The following is an 18469-nucleotide window of genomic DNA, read 5'->3' as shown; positions in this document are numbered from 1 at the left end:
CACACACACACACACACAGAGCCACACACACAGAGCCCCCACACACACACAGAGCCACACCCCCCCCACACAGACACACACACACACACACACACACACACAGCCCACTGGGGAGGCCAGCCCGGCCTCAGCAGCCCCACCCCGTGGCCACAACGGGAATAGCTCTGGTGCACTATCTCTCCAGGCCGGGGTCCTCCTCCTGCGCCTGCGAGTCCTGCCCCGTCCGGACCCTGACTTCCGGCTCCTGACTTGCGCGCTCTTGCTTCGCAGTTCTTCCCTTACGGGGACGCCTCCAAGTTTGCCCAGCACGCCTTCCGAACCTTCGACAAGAATGGGGACGGCACCATCGACTTCCGAGAGTTCATCTGCGCCCTGTCCATCACCTCCAGGGGCAGCTTCGAGCAGAAGCTCAACTGGGCCTTCAACATGTATGACCTGGACGGCGACGGCAAGATCACCCGGGTGGAGATGCTGGAGATCATAGAGGTGAGGCCGACCACCGGGCCGGGAGGGGGGGAGTCGGGGGTCGGGGTCAGAGGCCCCCACACAGCCCGGGAGAGGCTGGAGATCCTAGAGGTGAGGCTGACCACCAGGCCGGGGGTCGGAGGTCAAAGGTCAAAGGCCCCCACAGCCGGGGAGAGGCTGGAGATCCTAGAGGTGAGGCTGACCACCAGGCCGGTGGCGAGGGGGCGGCAGAGGGCAGGCAGAGGCCCCCACACAGCCGGGCAGGGCATGTGTCCACGACCCTCTCTTGCTACTATGCACCCCGTTTTGACCTTGCCCTGCTCCCCACCGCAAGTACAGCCCGGGAGGAGTCACAGAGCCGAACTTTGAGCCCTTCCCGTCCACGGAGCTGCACCTAACCCAGGGTGATTCACCAGGAGGCCTGCTACACACGAGGCTCACTGGACTGGGTGCCTAAGACGATCCCCCCACCCCACCCCACCCCCGGCCCCATTCTCCTGCTTTGTGTAGTTCTGCACTGCTGAACCTGCCACCTGCTTCTTCTGGGCTGTCCTTCTGGGCTCCCCTATCTTACCACATCCAGGGGGCATTTTTAGTCATGTTGCACCCACTCAGAATTCCTCTGCCTTCTGCTCCGACCCCGTCTTCCCCCTCCCTCCCTGCCCACTGCCCTCCCGGTAGGGCAGCTTCCCTGGCTTGGTCCCCTTCTCCCCCTCTGCCCAGAATGCCCCCCCTTCACCGCTCCCTGCCACCTGTCACCAAGCTGGCCTTCCCAGATGGCTCCACCCCCTCCCAGTGCCAGCTGATCCCGAAGCAAAGAAGGGGCTGTCACTGCCGTGGGCATGCACAAGAGCGTGCCGCACCCAGCAGTGACTTCGTGGGAAGAGGACTCTGCTTGCTCACTGCCCCGTCCCCACAACCTGGAAGCCAGCCTGGAACTTGGCAGGCACTCCACAGTAGACCATGCACCAGGGACTTTGCTTAGATGGAATGTCTTAGCGCACAGCCCACCCCAGAGCCCACCGTGGCTCTGGAGACAAAGGCACTACTGGTCATGGACACAAGCCAGGTGACCCATCTTGGAGCTGTGGTGTATCCACACGCGGGATCCCCACCCCAGCTCCATCAATCTCACCCCCTTGCTCAGGGCGAGAATCCTCCAGCTGGCATCTCCAGCACCCCCAACCCTAGTCTGCCTGCCTCAGAAGCCTGGCCCGCCATCCACACACTGTCCCTGTCTGCCTGTGTAATAATCACATGACAACATCCTGTCCTGCAGCAGCTTCTCTTCCATTCTACCCAAAGCCCTTTCTGAGCAGATGCCAGGCGCCTCAGACACACGGTGTTCCGGAGCTCTGTGTGCTTGCCCTCCTCAGAGCCATCATGTCTACCACCTCTGCCTCCTTCTCATTGCACACCCAGCCGTGCACTCTGGCTCATGACAAAGCAGCTCTTCCTGGCTCTGCCCCTCTGAATCCTCTCACCCCTCGGGGTCTAGGTGAACTTGTCTCATTCACGAGGCCTTGTTAGCCCACTTTACTCCAGACTTCTCTTTCATAGGCTCCTTGAGGATGTGGTTAACACTCTCCAAGGCCAAATGTCAGAGAGTCAGATATGAAAAGACAAAGGTGTCTGATATCAAGGCCACAGACCCAGAGGCCAGGATCACTGAGCCAGGTACTGATCAATGGAGAGGGAAGAAGAGGAAGAGCTGTGGAAACCCAGAAGGACAGTATGTCTGAGTTGGGGTGCTCAGCACAGGAAAAATGGGTCCATAAGATTGAGAGATTGTTGAGACTTCATTATTCCTCCTTAGAAAAGCACGTGCAAACAGGCGCTGGTGGCTCATGCCTGTAAGCCTAGCTACTCAGGAGGCTGAGTGCTGAGGATCACAGTTCAAAGCCAGCCCAGGCAGGAAAGTCTGAGAACCACCAGAATACCAGAAGTGGAGCTGTGGCTCGAAGTGGTAGAGTGCTAGCCTTGAGCAAAAGAGCTCGGGGACAGTGCCCAGACCCTGAGTTGAAGCCCCATGACTGGAAAAAAAGAAAGCACATGCAATAATATGCTTTCCACAAAGTTCACGCTGAACATCTGCTCATGTCCTTCAGGGATTAGGTCCATTTGCATGGGGCCTGTGATTTGGATCTGAGTCTTCAATGCCATCCCTGTCTCTGTGTCAGTGTTGGGGTACAAGTCTGCACTGGGGGTGTCTTTTTCTCATTCTCACATTAGTGGCTCAGATCACAGGGCTACAGTTGATGAGACCCTGACCTTGCCATTTCAAACTTACCCAGGACAGATTTCTTGTTTATATTTTATTAATAGTGCACTTTTCTCTTTGCCAGTCCTGGGGCTTGAATTCTGGGCCTCAGCACTGTCCTTGAGTTTCTTTTTGCTCAAGGCTAGCGCTCTACCACTTGAGCCACAGCTCCACTTGTGGCTTTTCCAGTGTATGTGGTACTGAGGAATCGAACCCGGGGCTTCATGCACGGAAGTCACTGACCCACATTCCCAGCCCAATAGTACAATTTTCTGACTGTACCGACCATCATGTAAATCCTTTTGATTATAACTTTCAAAGGGCAGAGAGCGCATGACAACTCAAATATAGATGGCCCATGGACATAAAGCACAGTGTATATTTTACCTTGTGCACACTGATTCTACTAGGCTAATCAGGACTCTGTCTACCAATTGTCTACAAAAGAAACTTCAGTAGTCTGCCTCTTCTAAATTCCTTTTTTCCATCATATATCAATATAAACTAAACACAAACTATTTAATCTTGGTGAACATTTTTACATATCTTTATTTTCCTTCCCTCCCTTCTTTCCTTCCTTCCTTCCTTCCTCTCTCCCTCCCTCCCTCCCTTTCTTCCTTCCCTCCTACCTTCCTTTCTTCTTGCCTACCTTCCTTCCCTCCTCTCTCTCTCTTTCTCTCTCTCTCTCTCTCTGTGGTTCTGAGGTTTGAACTCAGGATCTTACAATTGATAGGCACACACAACTCATAATGTCCATTCTAACTTGTTAAATAAGGCACTTACTAGTGATTTGTTTTCAATTGGCAGTTTTTAAAGCAATCTTTACAAGCAATCTATGGCTTACAGACAATAAAGTCACCCTTACTAAGTAGGATTCAATAATTTTTTTCAACTAAACTTACAGAAGAATTCAGCTATCACCATATTGCAATTTTAAGGCATTTAAAAATTTTTGATAAGGTCCTTAATGTGTACATGCTTGCTTCCAATCTCAATTCAGACAACCACTACCCTATGTTGGCCAGATTTTCTTCCACCTTTCACACCAATGGACTCATCCAGGGACTGGCCCTGTGTCTGACTGTTAGCGCTGCTTCTCCATCTCTTTCCTACAGTTAATTGGTGCTGTGGCATTTATTGTAATCCATTCTTCACAAATGATAAAGCAGCATTCCATTGTATAATTGTTTTATCCATTTAAGATGGGCATTTATCATTTTAAGGGACTTTCCTATTTGTTTATTTTGCTAGTCCTGGGCTTAAACTTAGGGCCTAGGTGCTGTCCTTGAGCTTTTATGCTCAAAGCTAGTGCTCTACCACTTGAGTCACAGTTTCACTTCCAGTTCCTTGTTAGTTAATTGGAAACAAGAGTCTAAGGAACTTCTCTTCCTGAGCTGGCTTCAAGTCACGGCCCTCAGATCTCAGCCTCCTGAGCCAACAGCACCCAGCATTAGGGTACTATTCTAGAAAGGAAACCACTGCAGCCTAGGCAACACCCCTACTGAGAACTCATTATGGACCACCATTTGACCTGGAGAAGGCAGTTATCTCAGTGTTCTTTGACTTATCTTACATTTAATCAACAGATCTAAATGAATATTTCAGAGCTAAACTTTAATGGGTATACCTGCCTTGGCTTTCTGAACACATTATGTGGTCCTTGTCATAGGGACTCTAATGTTACCTAAGACTCCCACCATTAGTGTTTATTGACTTATTTGCATTTCAATTAAGAATATTTGAAATTAAAAACATCTTAACATTTGCTTTCCTGAGCCTGTTTCTAGTCTATGATTCATCTCACCACTGAATGACCTTTTCTATCCACTTCCTCCAGACAGAAAACCAGTAATCATCCAAAATTCTTCTATTTCTAATTCATCTCAAGACTTACTTCATTACATCACACATTCCCTATTGAAAGCCACTTAAAAAGTTAATAAGTTAAAAATCATTATCTGTAAGAGGACTTTATGTTCTGACTTGCTTCTAACTCCATCTCTAGCCAACACCTCATTTGTTCCTTCCTCCTCCTGCCTCTTTACTCCATATCCCAACTGCCAGCCAAGTAAATAGACTTTGTTTTTAATTAATAATAAATACTTATTGAAGACCTACGATGTGACAGACATAGGGCCAAGTCCTGGAGTTACAGAAGTGAGAAAAAGATGATTCCCAGCTTCATAACATGTACTGTCTGGTGAGGAAGACAAAGGAATTACTGTAATAGTGTGTGCAATATCTTCCCTTGGAGAAGATGGTATGGGTTGCCATGGCAACTTGAAGCATGGGAACAGAACCTCCTCTGGGGAAGGAGAAGCTAAAACTTGAAGAGTGAAGTAGGAGCCAGTTAGATGAAAGAGAGGTAGGGAGAGCTCTTTGCCCTCCCGGGCTTCTGCTAATTGACTTTACACTTTCCCCCCCTTAAAGGCTATCTACAAAATGGTGGGCACTGTGATCATGATGAAAATGAATGAGGATGGTCTCACACCTGAGCAGCGAGTAGACAAGATTTTCAGCAAGATGGATAAGAACAAAGATGACCAGATTACTCTGGATGAATTCAAAGAAGCTGCAAAGAGCGACCCGTCCATTGTATTACTTCTGCAGTGTGACATTCAGAAATGAGCTGGTGTCTATACCATGGACTGCACGGAAGTGTCAACGTCCCATTCAGTCTGCAGCTACACACACACACACACACACACACACACACACACAATCGCTTGGACTACCTATAAATGGACTTGCTTCTTGTGTTTGAAACACTTGTGTGCATGAGAATGTCATTTGCTGATGAATTTTAAAAGCATATACTATAAAAACAAACAGAACAACCTGCCACAATGTGATATGTGTAATATCATTTCATACAAATACTCCTCTTCCAAAGCCTGGGCAGAAATGTGCTGCAAAGAATTCTATGATTTCTGGTACATGTTTTGCTAATGCTTGTGTCTCCTTGATTACATAATTTTAGTAGCACTGAGACCCCCACGGTAATGTACCTTAATTATGAGCTGTGTCACCATTCTCCTGTAAAATAGTACTAGACAGACACACGGAGGGGCCCTTCACTCCTGTGTCTGGTCCACACACAACAGCTTGTATTATCAGTGAATATAAATGTACTATATTTGCATGCCTTTTGGGTTTGCCTTAATTCTCACCTCATCTGCATCCTATCAATCTGGAAAGAGCTGTTTTGGATGAATGCAGTATAAAATTTAAAAATCCTGCTAAATGACTCATTATATCTATCTATCTATATATACATATACACAAAGAATATTTATTGAAAGTAAAGATATACAAAGATTATTTATTGAAAGTAAAAAAAAGATAGAAATGTATTCCCACTTATTTTCAAAGACTTCCAAAAAAGGTGGTAATTGATGACACAATTTCTAACATTTACCCTCCCTTTTACAATTAAACGAAACATTCTCATAAGCAAAAGTCAGCCAGCAACAACTTACTAAATATTTTCAATACACATCTTTGGAGTCTGAAGAACTAAATGACAAAAGGGAAATAAAGCAACTTCTTCATCCAGGCCATTTCCCCAAAGAGGGACAGTCCACATGGCATGTAACATTTAAAAGAGAAGACTTGTTCATTATGAAAAAATGCTCATTATATGACAATAAACTATATCTCAGTGTGACTTTGGTGCTAACAATATATTATGTTCTACAAAACTCGGGGGAGGGGGAAAGGCACATTGAGTGGGCTGAGAGGTAGCCTCCAAGATAGGCTTAGGAAAGACTTCTGCCTCCTACATAAAAGGTGTGCTGGATTTTATTTTTAATGATAGAACAAAACTGTCCTGACCTCAGTGAGGGGAAGCAAGCAGATGAGGGTCCCAAGTTAGCATTTTCAGAATGTGGCTGGAGTTCACACAGTGCCCTCAAAATACTCTTTCCTCCCAATTGTGAACTGTGTGTGTGTGTGTGTGTGTGTGTGTGTGTGCAATGTTGCCGGGTTAGACTCTAGGGAGTTATTCCTAACAAATTTGCACTGATCACCTACCTGTACCACTGATAATGGAAACATCTGCATGTGACTAGCTACATGTGGCTACTGAGCCCTTTAAGAATGGCTAGTGTGACTGAATAACTGAATTATTAAATTTCATTTCAATTAATTTGTACTTTGTTAAGTAGAGTTAGTGGCTATTTGGCTCAAGACTATGCAGTACTCTATTTTTCAAGTGGTTTTTTGTGGGGGGGTTTTGGCAGTCAGGGCTTTGGTGCTGTCCCTGAGCTTTTCCACCCAAGGGTAGCACTCTGCCACTTTCAGCCACAGCCACTTCCCGTTTTCTGGAGATAAGAATCTCACGGACTCCCTTGCCTGGGCTGGCTTCAAATCACAGTCCTCAGATCTCTGCCTCCTGAGTAGCTAGGGTTACAGGGTGGGCCGTCTGTTCCCAGCTGCATTTTTTTTTAAATCAAGTAATTTTTGCTTCTTTCTCTTTGGATCATTCAATGACACTAGCAACCAGGGCATGATTTCATTCCTCTATCCAGCAAGGAACTAAATAAGCAAACCTATAAACACTTAGAACATTGAGGCTTCAGATAGGTAGGTTATCGAAAAGACTCAGAGAACCCAAATTCTGCCCTTAGAGGAGACAGTTCCATGTGATAGTATCTTAAGTGTCCTTTGTCCCCTGTGCATGGTGAGCCCAAAATGTAGCAAGGAGAGATCCAAGAGGTTAAATGCCTTTCTACTACTTCGTGAGGAGGGATGGGGAAGAGGGTCCATGGGGTCACCTGGATAAGACAGACTGGGTAATCATTCACATCTTCACTAATCACCTACTAGCATGTAACACCACACTAATGTGTGTTCAGAGAAAGCCACAGTGTGTGCGTGTGTGATATTCCAAATAGGGGGGAAAGCATAGAACGAAGAAAGGAGAATACTGAGATATGGTGGCATTTGGCAGTGGAGTCGTGAGAAGGCATCTCAAAATCTTCCAGAAAAGGAGGGAGGATGGCAGAGAGGGAGGGATGGAGGAAAGGAGCCAGGGAAGAAAACAATGGCTCTCCCCAGTAACTTCACTAGTTCTAACTAAACTGTAGAAACTGGGCCAGCAAGTAAGAATCTCATCACTTGCTCTAGTCCTTGCTGCTGGAACTGGGATCTGGACAGCAGCCGACTGCATACCTGCTCTGGCCCAGCAATCCCTTGCCTGGCCTCGGGAACGGCTCTTGGAGGGCCGTACAGAAACATAACCAAAGTCATTTGTGACGGCTCTGTGTGTGGTGTGCGTGGGCTTTGGAGACAATCTAGTGGTTCATCCAAGTCAAATATAGTCTGGATCAGCTGAGAACAACAGACTGACATACACAGTCAACCTAGACCAGGGTTCTAAAATGCTGTTGGTGGTGGTGGGGAAACCAAAATGGATTGCAAAGTATGCGATCGGTGAAAATATATTCTTACAAAAAGAACTCCCAAGTCACATAGAAAATGTGCCATGACAATGGTTTGTAGAGGAGTGGATGAAAGAAGGACTGGTTTAGTTACTAATGCTGCATAACAACTCAAACCCTAAACCTAACACAATCAATCATCTTACCATTTCTTATGGCTTCCATGTCAGGAATTAAGAGAAAAACTCAGGGGCTGGGAAGGTGGCTCAGTGGTAGAGTGCTTGCCTTGCATGCCTAAGGCCCTGAGTTTGATTCCTCAGCACCACATAAGCAGAAAGAAAAAAGCCAGAAGTGGCGCTGTGGCTCAAGTGGTAGAGCACTAGCCTTGAGCTGAAGAGCCGAGGGACTGTGCCCAAGCACAGAGTTCAGGCCCCACGACCAGACCGCCCCCCCCCCTCCCAAAAAAGAGAAAAACTCAGCTTGGTACTGCTCCTACTGGATCCGCTTGATGGTAAGTTACAAATCTAGATCAAGAAGAGCTTCTATAAAGTTCTAAAAGAACATAGGAGGGACTTACTGTGGTGGTCATTTCTGGAAAACACTGTTACTGGGAATGAATAATACAGAAAACAGGAAATAAGCACTGCATGGACTAATGGTCAAAGGGTCCAGGAACTGAGATGTGTTGAACTCATTCATCCCTCTACCAGAGTTCCACTTAACCACCACACCCCACCAACCTGGGTCCCACTGAGCCCCTCCTATCTCGGCCAAAGTGCTTTCTTCACAAAGTACCCACTACAGGTACATCATTCAACTAGGCTCTAGGTCTGGTTCACACTCAGCTGCCATTGGGGTAGCTGTTTAACTCCCAATTGCAGGTCTAAATGGAAAATACCACAAGCATTTCACTTTGTAGACTTCATTTTTTTCCCTCTGCATTTAGAAGTCCCAAGTTTCCATATTTCCTCTGCTTGTTTTTAAAAGGGCAAGAAATTGTACTGACACTTCATTTTTTTTTCTATAGTTCATTTAGAATCAGTCTCTGAATAAATATAAACTCATTTCTTAAAACAGTCAGATGCTTATTTCTCCCCAATGCTTGGGAACTATATCAAGTAATTCCAGGCTTCAACAGACACCTTGAAAGGTTCTAAGGAAAGGATGGGTCGGCATCTAGCAAGGCACTGATGCCCAATTAGAGCTCTTAAATGACAGGGCTGCCTTAGCTTCTCTTCAACTATTAAGTTTTCTGATCAGTTTGATTACACAATTTGGAGTTTCCCCACAATATTTGCAGGTAAACACAGATCTTCAGACTTGACTTTTATTGTTTTCCAATGAAAAGTTACCCATCAAATAGCAAATTAACCAAAGAACTATTAGCATCCAAACCATTATTTCAAATGTCACCAGTTTAAATCGGTGACCTTTTCATCTTCCCCACACTCTTCTTCCACCATGCATGGCACCAGTCATCCAGCTCTTTAGGCCAGGTGGCAAAGTTGTCTGACTCCTCACAGCATTCTCATCAGAAGTCCACTGCCGCTCACCCTCAGAATGGACTGTGTCTGTGTCCCAATCATCACGGCTGCTCGTGTGTGCACCAACCACTGCAAATTGGTCCAAATACGTGTCCGCTCTTCCCATGCTTGTCCCACCCTCAGCTCTGAGCACTGAAGCCAAAAGGACTCCTGGAATACTTACCCGACCTGCTTACTGTTTTAGGGCTACAATGGTTTTGCTTCTCCTACCCAAGCCTCATCTCATACCTACCCTCAGCACCCACAAGGGGACTTGGCTCTCGCTTCCTCAGCCTTGACCCAGGACCATCTTCCCTGTACTCTTACCTGGCTCAGATATTACCTTCTGAAAAGGCTTTCCTGCAGCCAAACCTCTTTACTGCTTTATAATTCATAGGAGCTAACATTATCTGAAATTATGTACAGTATCATGATTAGCAAAAAAAAAAATGGCATTTCTACATTCATCAACTAGGCAGCAGGAATTCCCTGAAGCTTTACCATGCTTGCTCCTGTAGATTCTACCTCGATGTCATCACAAAGACTAAATATACATGTTATATGATACCAAATTAAGGAAACTTCATTAGCTGATTCAAGGAACAGATGATGTATAGTCATATTATTAAATTCTTTTAAAGAATAAGGGCTGGGAAGGTGGCTCAGTGGTAGAGCACTTGCCTTGCATGCATGAGGCCCTGGGTTCGATTCCTTAGCACCATATAAGCAGCGGAAAAAAATAAAAAGCCGGAAGTGGCGCTGTGGCTCCAGTGGTAGAGCGCTAGCCTTGAGCTGAAGAGCTGAGGGACAGAGCCCAGGCCCAGAGTTCAGGCCCATGACCGGACCCAAAAAATAAAAAAAGAATAAAACTTGCTCCTCTTACATAGTTTGCTGGAGTCTTAAATCCAGGGACACTAAGGTTAAATCATGAAGTATTAGTAACTAAACTTTTAAACTTCAAATCAGTTCTCATCTCAATTAGTCAAAGTACAAGACATCAGCTTCATGACGACTTCCCATGACAGTAAGAAGTAACTCTCATAAAGGATTTATGACGGCTCATTTGAGGGCTGACTTTCAGAGGCCGCAGCCCGGGGTGTCCTGTTGCTTTGGGCCTCTAGTTAGGCCACACATGGTACAATATGTGGCAGGGGCCTGGCTCTCCTCATGGCCAGGGTTACAGAGAGGATTCTGGCCAGGGTCTCAATGTCCCTTCAAGGCCACACCACAGTCACCTAACTTCCTTCCAGAGGATTATAGCATTTGCTAATCCCACTAGCTCCTGATAGCATCACAGACTGGCAACAAAGGTCTTCACCGCACCTCATGAGAATTTCCTGACTTAATTCAAGAGTCCTAGAGTTTAATCATTTTGGTTTAATCTTTTGGCCTAACAAAATAGTAATAAAACTTGGAAAATAACTAATCCTCAATTTTCAGCATTGTCAATTTCAGCAACTGCATCATTAACAGCATGGCTTACTAAAACTCACGTTTGTCATTTTGAGAATAATCTGAATCATTTCCAGAATAAATGCCAAAGGTAAAACTTAGGATTCAGAGAAACCTTTCTTCCTTGTTTCCTGAAACTTCTTCCAGAGTCATCTATATGAGATATTTAAGTCACTACAGATTAAGAGGCTTGTTAGTCAATTAACATTTCCTTTCCCAATGCACAAAAACATGACTTTAATATATATAAATGTTTTATTTTTAAGTTATACATATTTAAAAAGAACATTTTTCTACATTTACTCTTATTATAAGCAGTAGGTAGAACATTCTATGAAGATATATTCACTTATGATGGCTGAAATCAACTCTCTGACACCAAAGCGATGAATCATAATTATTTCAAAGAGATGCTCAGATGGATTCATCTCAGGATTAATTTCCTACTTGGTGTTAAGCAGCATAACATTAAAACTATCTCAGTAATTCATACCAAATTTTCTTTTTGCTAAGAAATATTTTTGATACAAATGAGTTATAAATTTGTTTTATGATCAGCAAGGAGTATCTTAAAGATTTAGAAGTCTCTACTTCCTATAAATTCATAGGTTACAAAGCATGTTTTTGGACTTCTCATAGCAAGTGACTTTAGATTCCTTGCTTCACCAAAACCAGAATTCAGTTATTTCTTAGAAACCTATTATAAAAATGTCTGTGGTCTTAAAATTCTCCATTGCTTAAAAAACTTCCTTGTCAACTTCATTGGTATGTATTCTGGTATTTATTGCTAGCAATATAAGGCAGGTTTTGTGTTTTGTAAAAGTTTAACACTAATTCAAGTATCAAAGAATAAAGGCAGTAGTCCCATTTATGTTTTCTTTTAAAAAATACATTTTTTTTACAACGAACCACATGTGATCACTTTAAGCATCTCTCAACTCAGAACGTGTCTTCTGTAAGCGTGGCCGCTGGCTACCTTCCTGTTCTATGAGGAGCCAACCTCCCAGTTTTTCTAGCCATTCTCTTAAGCTTAGTCACAGCTCTTCTACAGCTCTGCCCTTAAGGCTAAAAATTACTATAGGCAGAGATTCTGCCTATCAGGATTGACAGTACTGTGTGAGGTCTTCAATATTAACAAAACCTGACAGTAAATCCATGGTGTCCATAGCTCACTTTGTACCCTGCTCCCTGCCAGAAGAATCCCTCTTTGTCTCTGTTTAGTCATCTAACTATAGAATGTAATATTTCAGAAAAGCAAAACTAAATATAATCAGGTGCTCAAAATTTTATTTTAATTCTTACAAAATACTATAGAAATGAACTCAAACTAAAGAAATATGTACATGTGCTTATGTACAAATTTTACTTCTAAAATAGGAAACTATAAAAATAGATGGTAAAAACGAAAACAGAACAACTCACATGTAAACTTAACAAGATTTAAAACCAGTACTATGAAATTTGGTTTTCACAAAGGAAAGTAACAGTAATTTTAATACCTTGCTATAAGCTGGCTTTTGAGGCTAATTTATACACTTTATGGTGGTCAGATGGGGAGTTTCTTTTATTTCAGAATCAATCTCATTTTATTTCACCAAATAGTCCAGCTTTATTTCCCCCTCTCAATATTGTTTCCCACTTTCTCATCTTTCAGCATGAGGTCAAGGCATATAAATGATCAACTTTGGTCATCTTCTTCCTCCTGGGTTATAGGTCGAAAAGGCAATGTGGTTTGTCCTCTTTCAGGATCAGACATCCGAAGAATTCTAATCAGCTTACTTGAAGGAAGTGAGCTACAAGAAGACAAATCAATTACCCAAATTTCCAAAACACCTTTTACCCTTTAAAACAACTTCCACGGGTTAGGGGGCATAGCTCAGTGGAAAAACTTCGCCTTGACACATATAGATAGGAACTCGGCCACCAACACCATTACCACTACCAAGGAAAAAAATAAGCCAAAATAAGCTAAAAATCTACTAGAGGATACATATACTGGTAAGAATTCCAGGAAACAAAAAATTACAATAGAGAATTGTTTTCATTTAAAAAATTAAGTTCTTGACATAGTCTATGCATTTTCAGCATGGAAGAAAAGGAAATAAAGGAGATTTATAGACACTACTTTAAACTTGCTCTTATGTAGCTAGGAGTTACCTAATATTTCTAACCTCAAGTTTCAGTAGTCACATGATCCCAGGAATCCTGTTGAGATAGAATACCAACTCTAGGTGACACAGTGCCTGACACACTGTAGGCACCTGACAAATGCTGACTGACAACAGAGTATAACACCTATTTAGGAAGACTGGCACCGTTAAGTCCCAAGAAAAAAGACTAGGAAAATCATGAATTGTTTCTTCTCCTAAATAGATTTACTAAACTTATTTTGTTTTGCTTGGTTATGATAACAAATGTTAGTAAGTTAATAATAGCCAACTTATGGGATAAGACAGAATCAAGTTTTAAATATCTAGAAAATAAGAAATCACTTTAAATCTTCTAAACCAGTTATAAGGCTAATTTTAATTTACATTGGTCAGTTCTGCATTTACATTAAAAAATTAAAGATTATAAAAACTTTTATTTCCTGCTTTTTTACATAAATCTGTGTTTACATATACATTCACAGAAAGTTACCTCATACTTTGAGGAGTAAGCAAGATAAATTGTCTAAATCGTTGGGAATCTGCCATCTTAAGTATCATGTCCATTGCAATTCTTCTATTAACCATATCCTGAAGAACAAAAGCACAAGTTAGGATTGTGTTGAGTCAAACAGCATTCTGCTGGCTCATATAAACTGGATTTTCCTCTACTACTTTAAAGTAACAAGCAATTTCATCTACAGAAAGATAGTGTCAGAAAATATTGGAGTAATAACTGAATAAACAGAACTTGTAGGTTATATTTCTATAATCAAAATATTCCTGTGTTCTTCCTCCTTCAGATATGAGTAGGAATAAAAAATAATTAGCAAATACACAAATGACATATTTCATGTTTCAAAGAGAATCTAATTAGTAATGGTTAATTACTCAGGGTAGTTATAAACAAAAGTGCTTAGCTTCAAATCTATCAAACTGTCCCTCAATGATTAAGGGATGTTTTCAAAAGTATGGTGGCCATAAGAGGCTTCATAAAGATGACATCTGAACTATGTATTAAAATATAAACAGAATTTATCACATAACAAAAGAGAACACATGAACAGAGGCACCATGTTTAGAAAATCATAGTCTATTAACATAGCTGAAAGTTGATAAATAATACAATCTTGAAGTCTCCAAAGTTACTGTCCAGAAATAAATATTTATACATATATAATAATCACTGTGAGATTTTAATAGGTTAGTGACCAAAGTAAGTTATGTTTTAGAAATATAAACTTGCTGAAAAAGGTGGAGGGCAGATTGAAGGAGAGAGATTCTGGAAAAAAAGTCAAGTTTAGCATAAAAGAGGTACAGAGAAGGACAAATCACAAGGAGAGGGAGAAGCTGGAGATTAGGGAGATTTCAAAAGAGGAGCAGACAATGTGAAGTAAAAGGGAAGAAGAGATAAATCAGACTTTATAGCTGGGTAACTGTGTTGATATTGACAATTTGCCACTAATCAAGATAGGAAACCTAGGAAAAGAAAAAAGACTTAAAAAGGAAAATACATTCATTCTCAAACTCACTAAGATGACCAAGGTCTACACTGTAAGAGAGCTCTGAAGTAGGAAGTGGTAGATGTCTATATTCAAGCAGTAGCTTTGAGGACTATGTATCTGTAGAAGTAGGCAGGATACTTTGTATAAGGAAATGAACAAAAGTGTAACCAACAAACTAAGGAAACATTTAAAGGCATCAGAACCAATGGAGACAACATGGCAGACTGAGATGAAAGATACAGGAAACCAGGAAGTAGAAGGAGTGTGGAGGTGGTCAGATAACCTTTCCTAAAGGATGGAAATAAACTGATGAGGACAAGTCCTTCAACAGATAAGGTGAGGCTTTTTAGCTCATGTACAGCCTTTGCTAGTCAAGAGTGACTCAAGAAGTATCATCTGGACTCAGACCATGTGGCACTTAAGAAAGAGAGAAGAAGCAGTCAGTTGGTGATCAGCTGCTGATTTGTGAGAATTTAGTTGCAGCTGGATCACAGCAAGTGCATCACATTTAGGACTTCACCTGCACCTCCACTGCCCTCTGAGGTAGGCAGCAGTAATAACACCATTGCTTTATAAAATACCCTTCGTGGGTATAAAAAAAACCCAAGAAAGATACATATTTTGCCTAAAGCCATTTGCAAAGTCAGAAGCAGAGATAGTTCCTAAATCTGATGCTTCTAACTCCAAAGTCAAATGTTCTTGTATCTTTATTTTATGTGCACTGGTTTTCAGGGCCTGGAGAATCCAGAGCTAATGCAGTTGGTAGCAAGGGTGGTGAACTGGTTACAACTCTGTCTTACTAGAAATAAGCTAGGAAGAGGTTGAAGGAGCAAGACTATGAGCCTGACAGTCATGATGTGCAGGCTGGGAAAGAAGACATGAAATAATAGCGCAGGGCTCCTAGAGGCACTATATGGCAAAGGGGAGAGAATTCCAACTTCAAGGTACTCCTTACAATCATATCAGATTGCAATGTCAGGCAGGATCTTTCCTGCAATTGGTCAACTACAGAAAAGGCTTGCTTCCTTTCAAAATACCTTATTCAAACAATAACAGAAGATCAAAATGTAACAATACCATATAGACATCAAACTCATCCAGGCATCGGAAAGGTGACTCAGCAATGGACCACAGGGAAAGGATGAAGCACACTGTGGAAAAAGATCGCTCACCGCCAGACAAAGCTCGCATGTCGTTGAAGGATGCTTTATTTCCCTCTCCAGGCTGAACCTTGAGGAGAAGAGACAAGGAAGAAAAGCTAGTAAAATATTAAATCTACAATATAGGTAAAGAAAAAAAATTGCAGCAGAAGGGTTTAAAACTAAAATCCTCATTTGGTGGAGTGAAAAAAATGTTATAAATATTTACTACAAATAGTTTATGGAGAAACAGTGGCTACATAACGGTTTTGTTTTACTTTGAGAATCAAACTGGAGATGTTTTCCCATAACAAACACATTTCAAAGGCTTAACAATAAAGTACAATTTAACTAAATATTGTGTATCAAAATAAAGAATTTAAAGTGCTTTTCCTGAAATTATTACTGTTTCAAACATTTGGAAATGATGAGGTAATTTTTGCATTTCTTGAGTTACAGTGACATCTAGTGGTTAGGGCTGCTTTAAAAGTAATTACTAAATGGCAAAAAACAGAAGATTTAACAGTAGGAATAGACAAATACATTCTTTAAAACAAAATCTTAAAAGCTGGGTGCTGGTGGCTCACACCTATAACCCTAGCTACTCAGGAAACAGAGATCTAAGGATCCTAGTCCTAAGCCAGCTTGGGCAGGAAAGTCCCTGAGACTATCTCCAATTACCCACCAAAAAACCAGAAGTGGTGCTGTGGCTTAAAGTACTAGAGTGTTAGCCTTAAGCAAAAAAGCTCAGGGACAGCACTCAGGCTGAGTCTAAGCCCCATAACTAACAAAAACAACAACAACTTAAAAATCCTCTAATGGCCTTTGAGAATGGTAACTTAAAAACAACTATTGAAATTAACAACCACCTCTTTTGCACAACTTCCAGAAAATAAAGTAACATTGGGAGAGATTCCATCCACACATATATGTAACAAGAAATATTTTTATCTTTACCATCAGTGTTTCCAGCTTGTTCATTTCAGAACTACTGAGGTAAATTGCATGTAAGAAATAACCTCTGTGATGACTAATAATTCTGAGCACTATTCTATGTGCAGTCACCATTGGGTATCTTAATGAAGACGTTATTTAGTATTTAAGCCTTTTGGCTAGTTTTAAATGTGTCTTAATACTTATTATTCTTTTAAAACTCTAGGTATAATGGAGCAGTTATTTTAATAATGTAAATGATCACCTTTGGTTATTGCTTGTTGTGTCCCACTTTAAAAATCCTCATAGAACATATAGGTGATGTAACTACTGTAACAACTGTATACACTCATGGAATACACTGTTTTAGTTACTACTGTACTGTCTGTATACATTTATGGAATACTGCAATTTCCACTCATGCATACAGATCAAGTCAGGGTAATCTACAGGGTAGTCTACATTTATTGTTTCTTGAATGCTTGGACCTTCTCTCCTCTAATTCCTCATAAAATATGTAGTAGGTAATTGTAACTACTATATCTGACTATGTTGTGACCACTTTGGACTTCTTGTATCTAAATGATTTGGTATTTACTATCCAATCTTTTCCTCAGCCTCTTCTCCCACAACTTATCCAACCTCTATCATTGTATGTTCAGATCACATACAACAGAACATGTGTATTTATCTTTTTGTATCTGGCTCCTTTCACTTAATATAATATCTTTCAGTTATATCTCTTTTGTCACAAATGCATTCTTTCTTTCTCTTTTTTTTTTTGCCGGTTGTGGACCCTGAACTCTGGGCCTGGGCGCTGGCCCTCAGCTCTTCAGCTCAAGGCTAGCGCTCTACCACTTGAGCCACAGAGCTACTCCCAGCTGTTTCTGCTTTATGTGGGGCTGAGGAATCGAACCCAGGGCCTCATGCATGCAAGGCAAGCACTCTACCACTGAGCCACCTTCCCAGCCCACAAATGCATTCTTTTATACGGCTGAATGTTATAGACTCTGTGTGTGTGTGTGTGCACAACACATTTTCTTTACACCTCTAGATTCCAAGTATTGTCTACTGTGAACAGTATTCCAAATAACACTGGAATGCAGGTACTTCTCTAATACTGACTTTATTCCCTTTTCTATACCTAGAAGTGGTACCCTATTGGGTCATATGGTAGTCTTGTTTTTAGTTTTTTGAGGAGCCTTCATACTCTTCTCCATAATGGTTGTAATAATTTACATACCTACCAGCAATGTATGGAAAATATGCGGGAAGTCTGGTAGCTCATCCTGGAATCCTAGCTACTCAGGAGGCTGAGATCTGAGGATGGTGGTTTGAAGCCAGCCCAGGCAGAAAAAGGCCATGAGGCTCGTATCTCCAATAAACTACTCAGGAAAAGCTGGAAGAGGTACTGTGGCTTAGGAAGTAGAGTGCTAGCCTTGAGAACAAAGAGGCTCAGGGACAGCACCAAGGCCCTGAGTTCAAGCCCCAGGACTGATGAAAGAAAAGAGAGAAAGAGAGAGAGAGAGAGAGAGAGAGAGAGGGGGATGGACAGAGGGAGGGAGGAAGGATAGAGAAAGAGAAGGAGGGAGGGAGGGAAGGAAGGAAGGAAGGAAGGAAGGAAGGAAGGAAGGAAGGAAGGAAGGAAGGAAGGAAGGAAGGAA

General features: G+C 42.1%; 2 protein-coding genes across 6 annotated transcripts in view; one reads left to right on the top strand and one right to left on the bottom strand.

Annotated features, from left to right (window-relative positions):
- Nucleotides 1–6392, top strand: part of Vsnl1 (visinin-like 1) — a 93164-nt gene extending 86772 nt beyond the window's left edge. The window contains exons 3-4 of one of the 2 annotated variants that reach the window (XM_013013642.1): nucleotides 271–486; nucleotides 5156–6392. In XM_013013642.1, the coding sequence (XP_012869096.1) occupies nucleotides 271–486; nucleotides 5156–5353 (414 nt within the window). In that variant the 3' untranslated portion in view covers nucleotides 5354–6392. The remainder of the gene's footprint in view (nucleotides 1–270; nucleotides 487–5155) is intronic. The other variant, XM_013013644.1, reaches the window with a different exon arrangement.
- Nucleotides 6393–12350: 5958 nt separating this feature from the next.
- Nucleotides 12351–18469, bottom strand: part of Smc6 (structural maintenance of chromosomes 6) — a 101514-nt gene continuing 95395 nt past the window's right edge. For all 4 annotated transcript variants that reach the window (XM_013013637.1, XM_013013638.1, XM_013013639.1 and 1 more), the window contains 3 exons: nucleotides 15811–15963; nucleotides 13722–13819; nucleotides 12351–12874 (listed from right to left, as the gene is read on the bottom strand). In XM_013013637.1, coding sequence (XP_012869091.1) covers nucleotides 12760–12874; nucleotides 13722–13819; nucleotides 15811–15963 — 366 coding nt within the window. In that variant the 3' untranslated portion in view covers nucleotides 12351–12759. The remainder of the gene's footprint in view (nucleotides 12875–13721; nucleotides 13820–15810; nucleotides 15964–18469) is intronic.

The sequence above is a fragment of the Dipodomys ordii genome, unplaced genomic scaffold (genome assembly GCF_000151885.1).
Source record: "Dipodomys ordii isolate 6190 unplaced genomic scaffold, Dord_2.0 Scaffold20, whole genome shotgun sequence".
Lineage (NCBI taxonomy): Eukaryota > Metazoa > Chordata > Mammalia > Rodentia > Heteromyidae > Dipodomys > Dipodomys ordii.
Note: the sequence above shows the minus strand (reverse complement) of the source record. Positions and strands in the feature narration are given on the sequence as shown.